General features: G+C 43.4%; 1 protein-coding gene across 2 annotated transcripts in view; it reads left to right on the top strand.

Moving 5' to 3' along the window:
• LOC122611640 (nephrin) overlaps nucleotides 1-13,088 on the top strand; it is a 65,841-nt gene extending 52,753 nt beyond the window's left edge. Inside the window, exons 11-19 of one of the 2 annotated variants that reach the window (XM_043784870.1) lie at nucleotides 438-540; nucleotides 2,245-2,356; nucleotides 2,520-2,601; nucleotides 3,727-3,868; nucleotides 5,513-5,694; nucleotides 6,581-6,768; nucleotides 6,921-7,029; nucleotides 8,193-8,434; nucleotides 11,442-13,088. In XM_043784870.1, the coding sequence (XP_043640805.1) occupies nucleotides 438-540; nucleotides 2,245-2,356; nucleotides 2,520-2,601; nucleotides 3,727-3,868; nucleotides 5,513-5,694; nucleotides 6,581-6,768; nucleotides 6,921-7,029; nucleotides 8,193-8,434; nucleotides 11,442-12,110 (1,829 nt within the window). In that variant the 3' untranslated portion in view covers nucleotides 12,111-13,088. Of the gene's footprint in view, nucleotides 1-437; nucleotides 541-2,244; nucleotides 2,733-3,726; nucleotides 3,869-5,512; nucleotides 5,695-6,580; nucleotides 6,769-6,920; nucleotides 7,030-8,192; nucleotides 8,435-11,441 lie in introns of those variants that run through there. The other variant, XM_043784871.1, reaches the window with a different exon arrangement.
• The last annotated feature ends 270 nt before the right edge of the window (nucleotides 13,089-13,358 follow it).

The following is a 13,358-nucleotide window of genomic DNA, read 5'->3' as shown; positions in this document are numbered from 1 at the left end:
GTCCTGCCGCTGATACCGCTGATACGGCATCTGACTTGTCACTCAACAGGTGCCAGAGTCCGGAAATGCACGACGGAAAGTAAAAGGCTGTGATTTCACAAAGACAAGGCTTCGGGGGATTGAGCACGAACGGATTGGTGTTATTTTGAATTTATATTGATAGAATATTTTACGAGCCTATTTGGGTGACATTTACATATGTGCTCAAATATGTAGGGTATGTAGCTGGGTTCTTCGCAGTGTTTGTGAGATATCTTTTAACCAATTATATACTTTCAAATTTGCAATAGCTAGCAGAGCAGCTTTTCATGTGTAATAAACTTGAATATTTTTTAAAGAAGAGACTTACTTTATCGATGCTGATTCTTAAGAATATCCCTTTGTAGTCGTTTGGCTTTACTTTCCTCCGCTGACTTGTCGTAATCTCCTCATTACAGACACGCCCATGTGCAAACACGCGGACCGCGTAATATTAATTGGCGCCTCCAAGGACGAGACCGTCGAGGTTGTGTGCGAAATTCAAGCCGATCCGCCGCCGCGGTAAGTTCAAAACAAAACAAAGCAAAAAAAACAAAAAACACCAAGAATATCAGAAAAGCTTCCTGCTTATCCTGTTCCCTACCCCAATTTCCCCCCCTGAGCGCTCATAAAGGTTTTTTGCTGAGTTTGTAGGCGATTGCTTCCGGTTTCCTGTTGAAAGGAAGTTTGTAAAATTGACAAATGATTGTGATTGTGTGTGCGGGCGCGTGTGTGCGTAGCGGAAAATGCTGTTTATTTCGTAGGAAATGTGAGAAAATTTAACAATTTGGTTTTTGTTGTTTCTGTTGGTATTTTTCCATGCGATTTTCTCTTTTATTCGCTTTTTGTTTGTCGTCCTTTTTTGTTATTCGCTGCTCCGGACCTTAAATTGTTTATTTTAATTCATTTTAAATGTGCAACTGGCTCTGCCATCCCCATCGCCATCCGCATCGCACTCGCCAAATCTTGGATTTAGTCGGACAGCGAGAATGTGGCCCTCTTTAATGTTTTTTTAATGAGGCCACACCACCGAGGCCGGCCAGCTGCCACTCTTGCTCTGTCCGAGATGTCTGTATATTGCTCCTAAGGTCGTCCCACTGTCCCTGTTTCTGTTCCTGTCCCTGTCTTGTCTCGTATTTAATTTCAAATTTTTTGCTGTGTTTTTCGCCGCTGCGCTGTTGTGCTGCGTCTTGTGCTGACGCTTTATGCTAAAATAATTAATCATTAGCCGGCGGAAAATATGCGAGGCCAAGGCAGCTGCGGCGCCGTGTAATTGTTGTGGCTGCTGCTGGCTGGCTGGCTGGAAAAGCGGGAAAATATCGAAGGGAAACTGGCTGGAGCGTAGCGTGAACATTAAAAAGCTGCTGCGAGCTTCAAGGCGCCGGGGGGTGGGGGGCGAGGAAGTGGGACTCGGGGGCGACAAGTTAATTTATCAGCATTTAAGCGCCTGACAAGCGGCGGGGTAAAAAATGTATTACCACACCATATTAATGTATTAAAATCTAATCGAAACTGTTGCAGAGCTTAAAGAATTTAAATAATCTGCCACAACAGCTAAGCAAAAATAAAGCTAAAGTCAGTAAAATAATATAAATTAAAGCCATTGAGATGTATCAGTTTCTAACGAAATAATAATATGAAATATTCCAATATTTCAAAAGTATTGAGTTAAAAGTTGTTGCGCAAAGAAAAGTTATATTGAACACTTCGGATGATTAATTACCAGAAATAAATCAATAATCCTGGCACTGTTGTTGACATCGAGTATTTATGTGCGCGGTGGCTTCCATCGGCCTGCATATTTTCCGCCTTTTATTGATTTCATTCAGCTTTTCCCTCTTGTAGGTTTTTAAATGGATTTCTGTTTTATTGATTTACGTTTATTTTGGCACCGCCAAGATGCGAACGCGTCCGACCGAATATGCCAGAGATAATTAACCTTTTAAAAGGCTTCCAAATGTGTGAGTTTCGGTCCGGGGAATGGACTGGGCCTTCACTCTGTGTGTGTCCGCTTAACCTTTAATATTTTAACAAGCTATTTTAAAAATGAAAAACTTCGCAAACATGTTTCGCTCGCCGGCTCCAGGTCCCCATTTCACCTGTCCTCCTCCGTCGCTGTCGCTCGTCCTGCCTCCTGCACACACACACGCACACACTCACACGAACACACACAACTGTCAAAATGTCAACGCAACTTACTCACACATGTGCACAAACATTTTGCAGGACTTTTCGCTGGAAATTCAACAACTCGGGCGAAACTCTGGACGTGGGCAGTGAACGATTCAGCGTGAACGGCAGCCGCAGCATTTTAAAGTACACACCAGTCACAGATCAGGTAAACACGCCAATTCGCCCCCCTCTCCCACCTTATATGTATATGTATCTGAATATGTATGTATATGTATATGTTTGGCTATGTCCACAGCGGAGACCGAAGTCAGCTCCGGGCAATTAAGCAAGAGCCGCATTTTAAATAATAAATAAATATGTATTCGCAGGATTATGGCACACTGTCGTGCTGGGCCTCCAACGAGGTGGGCACCCAGCAGCACCCCTGCCTCTTCCAAGTGGTGCTAGCCGGTAAGTTTTCGCATTTAAATTGGGAAGAACGTCCTTTCTGGCAGTGGTTCACCAACTCTGGTTGTACAATGTACATATTTTCACATTATGACATATACAAACTTTAGAAATTGAGAATATACTATAGGTCCCTGTTTCTGTTAGGTTACATTATTTTCCAATATGTTTTACAGTAAGTTCACAATAAGCAGACCGGAATCAGAGATCGCAGATCTCACTCATCGATCGATCTTTTCCTCAACCGATAATATCGATGCACAATGGTTCCTTATATTCTAATATAATGTTCACACTATCGTTATGTTATATTTATACAATAATGTTAATATGTACAATAAGGTATTTCTACTATGTTCCTCAATACGTTAGTATATCATGATGCACATCGAAATGGTTGTATATTTATTTACATTTGTAATTAAAAAAGCTCATTTATGAGCATAAATGAACGATTCTATCAAAAAATCTCAGACTGAAAGAAAGGAACTTCTTGGAAAGCTTAAGCTTCGCCTTTGTTTTTGGATAATCACGAAAAGGTATCATATTTCGTGCCTGTGCCAAAAGAATCAACAGCGTGCAAAGCCTCCTTATGTCAGCTAAAATCCCCATATGTACTCCACTCCGCACTCCGCACTGCGAGTGGCAACTGCCGGCTTTTCCTATCCCAGTGGAGATGGGGATGTTTGCCGTTGCTTCATTACGTGCAATTTGACCTTAACATGTTAATGCCGCATGCAAACACAGCCAAACAGAGCCACACACAGAGTACTCCGAACTGGAGGGCATTCCAAACCTCCGGAAAACCGGATGGACTGGGGGCACAGTCATACCGAAAACCAACAAAACCAGAGTTGTGGACCATTGTGCATTTGGGGAGCCTGGGGATTGGGATTCAATTCACAAAAAAAACAAAAAAAAACATAACAAAACCAAAACCAATGCTCATGTTCCACGCTTTGACTTTTCTCGATGCTGTTGCTGCTGCTGTTTTTGGTGCTGCTTGTTAATTTCCTGCGTAACCGGGGACCAACATAAATCTGATTTTTGGATGCGAATGTGTGCGGACTGCAAATCCCACTCCCATTCCCATTGCGATTCCGATTCCGATTGCGATTTCGATTGCAGCCCTGCCGAACGCCGTCAGCAATTGTACCGTCTTCAACAGAACTGAGCTGAGTGTTGACATACAGTGCATACCGGGCTATGACGGCGGCCTGCCGCAAATATTTGTGCTCGAAATGTTTTCAACACGCACCGGCATCACCAGGTAAGCATATTAATCAACTATAACTACAGCTGCCAGGACATCCCACCACCCCACTACCCCACTCCCACTGCCACCCACCCCCCTTCACTTCCGCCCGGGGGCTTGATTTTAAGCCGCTTATGTCCGGTCCAACTTGACCCGGAGCCCAGATACGGAACATATGTCAAACAAATGGCTCCATATCGTTTCGGTGTAGCACATTTCGCATTCATGTATGGGCGTGGGATTTGACCTCCGGGCTGCTGTAGAAACAACACTAGCTTTAATCAAATAAAATATGCGAAATTACCTGTCGGGGGTATCAATTATAATCCTGATCCCTAATCTTAATAACGTTTTTGAGAATTATGACTGGTATTTATGTCCTATGTCCCCAATTAGATATAATTTTATTTATTTTTGATTTTTTTCTTATCAAGCTTGACTTTGTTGACACACAAATGTGGCTTAATCTGGCTTGGCTATTTCGATGCCTAAAAGATTCGCGTTATATGGAATGGTAACTCAACCTAGTAAACTATTTAGTTTGTTTTATAAATATATTTCCAATTGTATCTCTTGACAAACGAGTAGCTCTGGACAACTACTCGAGCATAATAGGCTTAAGTCCCCAGTTGAGCTTGGGGCTGATAATAATGCATGCATGACCCTGTTGAGCTGAACGCCTCCCCAAGTGGAAGGATATCTGGTCCTGACACCCCACAGAGACAGATACCAGCATGATTTTATTCAATAATAGTTTGGGTGAGGGATGGGTGGACTCGAGTTGCGGCAAATGTATTTCAAGTGCCTTCACCTCTTGGATGTGTACATACTTATGGCACTCCATGTAGGTGTGTAATTAGGCGTGAAACAGCTCGCTCCTGGGCAGGCTGTTTGTCCTGAAATGGGTCCTCGAGCTATATCTCCCATTCATAGTGGTTATTAAATGGGTATACATGTTTATGGTAAATGGGGAAATGAAATTCATATGCGCACATAACATTATGCGGGGGATGTCTCCATTTCATTTTTCTCTCCCATAAATTTATGCCAAATTTTCCTTTGGGCTTCAGCCAAAGCAAATAAACATTCTTATTAAAAACAAAGACATCGTCAAAAAAACGAAAGGAAAGGAAATTGAAGCCCACATTGGGCAGTGAAAAAGAAAAAAACAAGAAACGCAACAAACATCGTCATCAATGTTAAAATGTTTAGCAGAAATATATATAGACATCGAACCCTAATATTTCAGAACTCTTTCGGGGAAAGGATTGCCGGGGATCGAAGGGTAGACAAGTCAAAGCCGCATTCGTTGGCAGGGGCATCAAATTCAAATTGAGGTCATGATTGGAAAGAGCGCATATCTTATGAGGCCTGGGGTTTTGGAGGGGGTGGCAAAAGTGCTTGGGGTTTGGGGTTTGGAAAACATGCCAGCGAAAAACCCGTAAAAATGCCAAAAGAAAAGGGCTGCCAAAAAGTATTTGTGGCATTGGATTTAACTCAGGCCGCACTCGCACACACACACACTGTGGCATTTGATTAAGGGCTTAATGCCGTTGATTTCCTGGCCATTTCGTTTGATTTAATTCGCAATCATATCGAGCCCCTCCGGCCAATAAACTACCCTTTGTCTGACCCATCTTCCCTGATCCATCTTCGCAGATTCAATTTGAGCAACGCCGAGGAGGCACTCTTTTCGCTGGAGAACCTGGACACGCTGACCTCGATGATGGTCCAGGAGAACAATTCGCTGCGGCTGCGCATCTACTCGTACAACCAGAAGGGCCGCAGCGCCGCTTATCTGCTGCCCGATTTCATAATTGGCTCAACAGCTTACAAGACAGGTGAGTGGCACTACCAGCAGCCAGCTGGCGCCGCCGAAAAACGAACAGCACATTTGGCCCTGATTGATGGATGATGCAAGAATGCTGGAAAGGCTGGCAAACTGTGGCATGGCTTGGAGATTGAACGGGTGGGCGGGTTTATGCTTTTGACAAGTGAGCAACTCGCATCCGACGGACACTGGGAGCAGAGCATTATATCGGCTTCCTTGGCATAGCCAGAGATATTCTGATTTCCTGATTTCCCCGCCTGCATTAATCCCATACAGGCAATAGGCCTCGTTTCCGACCCCACACCCTCAACTTCTCAACTCCTCAGCTCCTCTGCCTGTGACACCTGACAGGTGGGCTCCTCCGCCAGTCATCTGCAGTACTTACTCCAATCAACAAGCCTGCCTGAAGGACACATTCCCTGCTGCCTTTGTGCGATGGCGTGAAACATGTGTAAAATTACTTCTTAACAAGGCTGATCCTTCCTGAGATTTCATTCCACCAAGAAATCGTGTATACTTTTTTTGAAAATATCAATTAACATTACCCATCTTAGCCATATTCTTCATGGTTCAATAAAAAGAGGGATTTGCACACTACCTGATGAACCAATTAATCAAAAGTTTTCGTTCCCTTCTTTTGGCTTTTTCTCACACATATACTCACGGAATTTATGTACACTCTGTTCTTTTGCTTGTCTAAAAATAAAACCGTCACATGTCGACAAATTTAACGTCCTGCTCGTCGGTGGAATCCCACGCCTTAACTACCACTTCCATCGCCAATCAATGTGATATACGTGGGACTGCTGTGATGGAAATCTATCTAAAACCGATGATGATTTATGAACGACGATTGTCAACCTGTAATTACGCGAATCCAACAATCCAACAAACAGACGACGATGTAACGCTGACATTGTCCCCGGTGATTGTCGGCAGTGTCCTGACCATCATAATTATTGGTCTGGCCATCGCGATACGAATATTCGTGGTGACATTTGTGCACAATTTGCGGCGGAATCGCCATCATGGCAGCAAGGCCACCGCCGCCGGAGTGACCGCCCAGCCCAGCGATGTCTTCAAGGTACGTTCCGGAGTTATGGGAAGGATTTACCACTTTGCACCTACCATTCACCATTTACCATTCACCATTCACCAACCATTCCCCATCCATCAGCTGCATCCACATTCCACGACGGCTTTCGAGCAATTAATGTACGTATTATTTCCTCGCAGGGCGGAAACTTGGAGAAGCCGCGCTGGCAGCACACGGACATAAAAACGAAATCATCGGAGGATTTGGTTGAGGACGAACGTGATCCGGACGTAATACCATCGCAATACGGTAAGATTATAAACAGTTCCTCACACTTTCGGGGCACTCAACTTGTGCGGAGCTGGTGGCAATGATACATTATTGTGTATGAGGCGATTATTGATATATGTAAAGAAGCGTTTTATTTCTCAACATAATCTCCTTTTAGCTCTATACATTTAGTCCAGCGTTTTTCCAATTTTTTTATTCCTTCCAAATAATAGGTTTTCTCAAGGCCCTCAAATAGTCGTTTGTTTCTGTGATGACCTCTTCATTTGACCCGAATCTCTTACCGCCGAGCCATTTCTTCATGTTTGGAAACAAAAAATAGTCACAGGGGGCTAAATCTGGAGAATATGCTGGATGGGGTAGCAGTTCGTAGCCCAATTTATGAAATTTTGCCATGCTGACTACACACGTGTGCACCCGTGCATTGTCCTGATGGACAAAAAAATTCACGAGATCGTCTGCTTTCAATGCCTATAAAACGCAAACCAAAAAACGCAGCTTTCTCAAAATTTTACAGTCAGCTGTTAATCGATAACTGCTGACAGGAGCAGTGTTGTATTTAGAGCAGGTGCGCGGCAAATACAAAAAGTCACGGACTTATCAAACGACCCTCGTAGTAATTTATTGGATTATAAGTTGTAACTATAAGTTATAGGTATTTTGTATGTTAACTACTTAACAAATAATTTTTAAAATTAAGCTGTTTTTTCATCATTTTGTGCAGTGTAGGGCAAGTAGGAGTCACTTGCGCGTATAGCTCAATTTCGGTTTGCTTTTTAATGTCACCCCGCGCGAGTCAAGTGTCCGCCGAAGTAACAGAGAATAAAGCAGCTTTTTTATAGTGTGCACTTCGGGCATTAAACTTTAATCAAATTTTATGGCCACTTTTCCGACATTTACTTTCATGTGACCCGCAATCGCAATGGCAATACGCTATCTGCACATCCGGCTCCGTTCTCCGTTGTTCTTTGGCGACCCGCAATCGTAATCAATCTCATCAACACAACAACAATACGACCGCTCCCACCCACATCGAACTGAACTGAACTCAACCGATCCAATCCAATCAACCAATGCAATTTTCTTTTAATCGTAAATATTTTTAACGACGGTGCCCGCCTATCTAACACATGGACACGACGACCCGCAACGTGGCTGCTCATCAATAAATTTCAATCAAGCAGTTGGCGGCAGCAGCGCCGGCAGCAGTGGCAGCAACGCCTCCAACGTGGGCAGCACCACCGCCGGCACCGCCACCGGGAGCAGCACCTCCACGGCGGTGGTGGCCAACGCCAACGTGGCCGCGTCAGCGATGGCAGCACCAGGAGGAGCCACCTCGTCAGCATCCGCCACGGATGGCCATCAGTTTGCATCTGGCACAGCGGCGGCAGGAGGCGGGGCGTCCAAGTGGTCACCCAATGGCAATGTAAGTACTCAAACAGGCGATTGTTCCACTGGGTAATTGCATTTTGGGGGACAGGAAACAAGGTCAAAACCATATGGTAAATCTGTACTTGAGTAACTTACACAATCTTATAGAAAACTAACTTAATTAGTATATAGTATATTATATAATATTTTATGAATTACTATTTTAATCAGATACAAGGCAACAAGGAGGGCATAAAGTATTATCCTCTTTATATTTTTTTATCACGCTAGTATGTAACTAATGTTAGTTGAAGCCATTAAGAAAACCCAGCAAATCCTGCAGTAGATAGTAGTGGCTCTTACACGAAAAATCGCACCAGGATCTCATCACTAGTGATGAATTGTGGAATAATGAAAACGTGACACCTTTGGCGCATTCAATCTTGTGGGACAGGCAACTGCAAATGAAAGTTAGACAAACTCTTTTGCCGTTTGTGCTTTGCTTGATTCTCCGTAATGCAATTTGATTTGGCAAGTTTTGTTGCAAACAGTCTGGCTGTGCTGTGAGTGCCTTTCGGAGCAGAAAGGTAGTCCAGATGGCTCTTGAATCCAATCCGGGCCAGCCCAGTTGGAGCGTTTAACGTCTGTCAGTTGTCAGTTGCGGTTCGTATTAACTGGGCTTCTATTGCCCAGACTTCGTGGTCCCGATGTCCTTTGTCCTGGCAATCTGGGCGGTGCACTGAAAGCAATCAACTACTCAAATTGTCAAATTGCTAAACAGAATCCCGAGTAACCGGCAACTGGCAACTGGCAACCAGCAACCGGCAGTGAGTTGGCTCCCAAAACACCCCCGACTGTATTAAAAAAAGCTTTTAAACTGTCACGGCTCCTTCGAAATTCCCACTCTTTGCACTGCCACTCAGGTTATAAATAAAAATCCATTGGCTAAATCGGGGATAACGTGCAGCCACGTTACAGACTACAGCAACCTACCAGCCGGGGCTGTGAGGTAATTGTGAGATTTTTAAAACACAATATATCATGTTGAGAGGGCCGTAATCAATCAATTTTTGCTCTGCATTTGTATTGAGCACGAAACTTTGCGTCGGATGGCCAAATCCGTGGAGTGGCGCCTGAGCTATTGCAATTTTTTAGCTTGTTTTTTCAGCTGATGGATGGCTGGCTCTTAGAGTGGCAACAGGTGTGCTCAAGTGTGCGATGCACCTGGAATTTCTGTTTAAGAAAGCAATCTGCAGACAAGCAATCCTGCTCAGGAAATACAAACGGGATTCCAATCGAGTTAAATGCATTGCAGTTGAAATGCAAAAGTTCATTTAATTCAGTAAATAGATTTCGAATAGCTCTTGAATCATTTAGTAAATTATTCGCCCAAAAATTAAAAGCCGACCAGGCCAATTGGTTTTTGTATAATAAATTTTATTACCACGTTGACTTTATTTTACTTTTTGCACATTTTTTTACCCACCATTCATTCGAGATTAGAGTGTCGGCCAAAACACATTTGTTTTCATTTCATTAAGTTCGCAATTAGAATTTATTTATAACCCTCCCCCGCTCCTCCGAACATCGCACATATGAATATTCAAATATAAATGTATAAATGTGTATATGTGTGTATATATCTCCTTTATGCGCTGACAACGGTCGAGATCCCAGAAAGCCATTACCATAAGCTGTGCGAACGAGATTAGAGCGCCGGGAAACGGCCATATGCATCGGCCATGACCAATTGACTGCCAGTCCGCGAATATATGTATATATATCACTAATCTGGCCAAAAACATTAGCCCGAAAAACCGATGCCCCGATTCCCCAGCGGAGGGGGACTGGGTGCGAACCAATTTGCAATGCAGAAAAATGCCAAAACAGAAGTAGCTGGCAAATCAGCAACCAGCCGACTCTGCGGTTTTTTCCACCCACTCCGTACTCCGTGCCGCTTTCCGCATTGCATTCGGAACCAGATAACAAAGTATCCGATTGCGAGCCCAAATCGGATACGTAGCGTAGTCGGGCTGAAAGGGAATTTTTGTTTCATGTTTCATTCTGTAAATGGGATTTGCTGCGCAGATTTCAATTACATTTAAATTACCATTCCGGGCAGGCTTAAAATGCGGTTGGATGGGCGGCCATGGCGGCCAGTGGGCAATCGCAGCATAACTCAATTCGTTAATTAAATAATTTTAAATATTGCGAGCCATAACAGCCGAACATGCCTGTACTCGCAATACTCCCCCACTCACCCACTCCGCCACTCACCCGTCCACCTGGAAATTGCATTGAGATTTCAATTAGAATTTCATTTCGCTTTGGCAGACGGCAAAATAAAATGCAAAATAACAAAGTATTGGTCGTCGGCATTTTAGATGTTCTAGTCGAAAATCGAGCTTTTCGGAATAATCATTTAAGCTAATTGGATTGCGGAGGCGGCGTGAGAGGCAGATCAAAACATCGTTGTTTCAAATTCACAATTGTATCTGCAGAATAAGTTTTTACGCATTCAGGGGATTTCAAATCAAATCCATACTATTTTAATCAACTATGGCCTAACTGTTTGTGGTAAAGCAAAAATCTGTTTTATTCCATATTCGGTTTCTGTACAAAAAATAACTTTTGAGGCCCGTCATTACTTTTAAAAAGGCACGAAACTTAGTTATGGGTTTTTCCTGCTTCAAAATTCTGGTTTTTAGTTTCTTTAAAAGTTGAGAATTGTTCAGGGAATCGGCAAACATAAGAATTTAATTGCACTCGCGTGGAAAATTCCAAAGTGGCAGAGCACAATTGCTTCCAGGCGAATTACTTTCAGTTCCAGTAGGGCTACACTAAGAGAAATACTTATATTGTGGTATTAATATAACACGTATCTTAGATAATAAACTGCAGCTCAGCTGTTCCCTGCATTTTCAAACAGTTTACGAGGTATACAATGTTTAATTTTTCTCTTTCATATATTTGCCGTTTTTAATGATGAATATTTCATAAAATTCAGTTGCTTTTTCTGTGTTTCTGAGTGTATCTATGTCTCCTTCCATTCTGCCTTGCAGGTGACGACGACGATGCTGTCCGGCGATGCGGTGAATGCAACTGTCACCTACAATCAAATCAACGCGCAGCGGGCGCAGCTGTTGGCGGCGGTGGCTGCTGTGGGCGGAGGATGCAGCAGCACCGTAATCTCGCCCAGCAGCAGCATCCTGGGCGGCCTGGCCAAGCCGCTGGGCATGGGAATGGGCATGGGCCTGGGCATGGGCGTGGGAGTGGGTGGCACGGTCATCGGGTCGCCCACGTCGCTATCCTCGACGGCCACGCTGGCGGCCCACCTGCAGCCGGTGCACAGCAGCGGAGTGGGCACATTGCCACCGGGACTCGGCAGCGGCGGTGGCTACATACTGAACGCCTACGCCAGCGGGCGGCTGCACCACCCACCTGGGGGTGGGATGCCAAGCGGAGTGACCCACACCGCCACCCTGAACAGGCATCACCACCAGCAGCAGCACCAGCAGCAGCAGCTCCACCACCACCCGCACCACCAGCAGACGCACCACTCCGGCTCCAGTCTCTTGATGGGAAGTGCTGGGAGCGTGATGGGCGTCGTGGGACCCACCACGACGGCGACTACCTCGTGCAACTCCTCGCAGGATCTGGACGATAACATCAATATAAATGCGATTAAGGACTGCCTCATGACGCAGCGAGTGCCCGAGAGTTGCGTTTAAGTTCGAGGCTTGGATGAGACGGAAACGGATATAAGTATTTACTTAGCAAGAATATCGATCTATGTCAGATGGGAATGTGGAAGTTTTCAGATAATTTCAATCTTAAAGAAGCAGGAATTATTCATGATTGTTTATTGAAAAGTGTGTAAAATATGTAACTACCTACATTTATGTGGCTTGTTTTATTTACCCTACATCCTTTCAGTTATTTTAAGACCTTTCTAGGAATATGAAAACTGAAACATGCCGGTTTTCTCTTCGTTAAGGTGCTGTGCATATATAATCCTACATTTAAGTGTAAAGTAAATTCTGGGAGTAGAAGTCATTAACTGACAGGAAACATCATATCTTCTGGTTCCATAGCATATCCGTTGTTATATCAAAATAAAACAGATGCAATGAAATATCAAAGATTATCTTGAGATTATATTTTCAAAAACATTTTAACACGAAACATGCTAACTGAAGTGCAAGGAGTTAAACTGAATTAACATCATCCAACATCACAGTTAAACACACACGCTATTTTAAGGAAACTCCAAAAAGACTCAAACAATTTAGTAGCAAAATATTTAATAGCTAAAATATTTTCGAAATGAAAGTAAACGGCATAGGAATACTTGTATATAAAATATATATACGTGGCATAGACTATAGGCAATTGTATAAAAAGAAAAATCAAGCACACCTAAATATCATTTGTTGTTGTATATAAATATGAATGATTGTACATTTATCAAAGTTTATGTTTGAGTCGCCGCCCAAATCGGCAAACGGTCCTGCTTAGAGCTACAAAAAAAACTGAAGTTAAGTGTTTAGAAGGAAAAGTGCTAGATGTAAGGTAAATTACATCAAAGAAATTGAAAGAGTTTAAACTGTGCTAGGCTAACAGAATAAGGCGTAAATATCAATAAATATGTTAAGCTAAGTCGAAAGATAGTGTGACAAGACAAAATTGACTATTTGGAATGTAAACAAAGGGCGAAAAGTAAATATAGATCAACTACAAAAAAACCAAAAGAGTTAATTAATTATTTGCAAACCCAGTGCGGTGGGAACTTATTTGTTTGGAATCTAATTTGGAAGTTGAAACCCACATGGCTGGTTTTCATTTTAATTTCACTTTTTTGTGGATACCCCCTGGACCTGGACACATGTCCGAAATCTTTTTCAGCCCCACTTGGCCAATTTAAATCGCCACTCAAACGCCACACGGAGCTTCAAACGCCACCCGTTCCTGCGGTTCGC

Source organism: Drosophila teissieri, chromosome 2L (assembly GCF_016746235.2).
Source record: "Drosophila teissieri strain GT53w chromosome 2L, Prin_Dtei_1.1, whole genome shotgun sequence".
NCBI classification, from domain to species: domain Eukaryota; kingdom Metazoa; phylum Arthropoda; class Insecta; order Diptera; family Drosophilidae; genus Drosophila; species Drosophila teissieri.
Note: the sequence above shows the minus strand (reverse complement) of the source record. Positions and strands in the feature narration are given on the sequence as shown.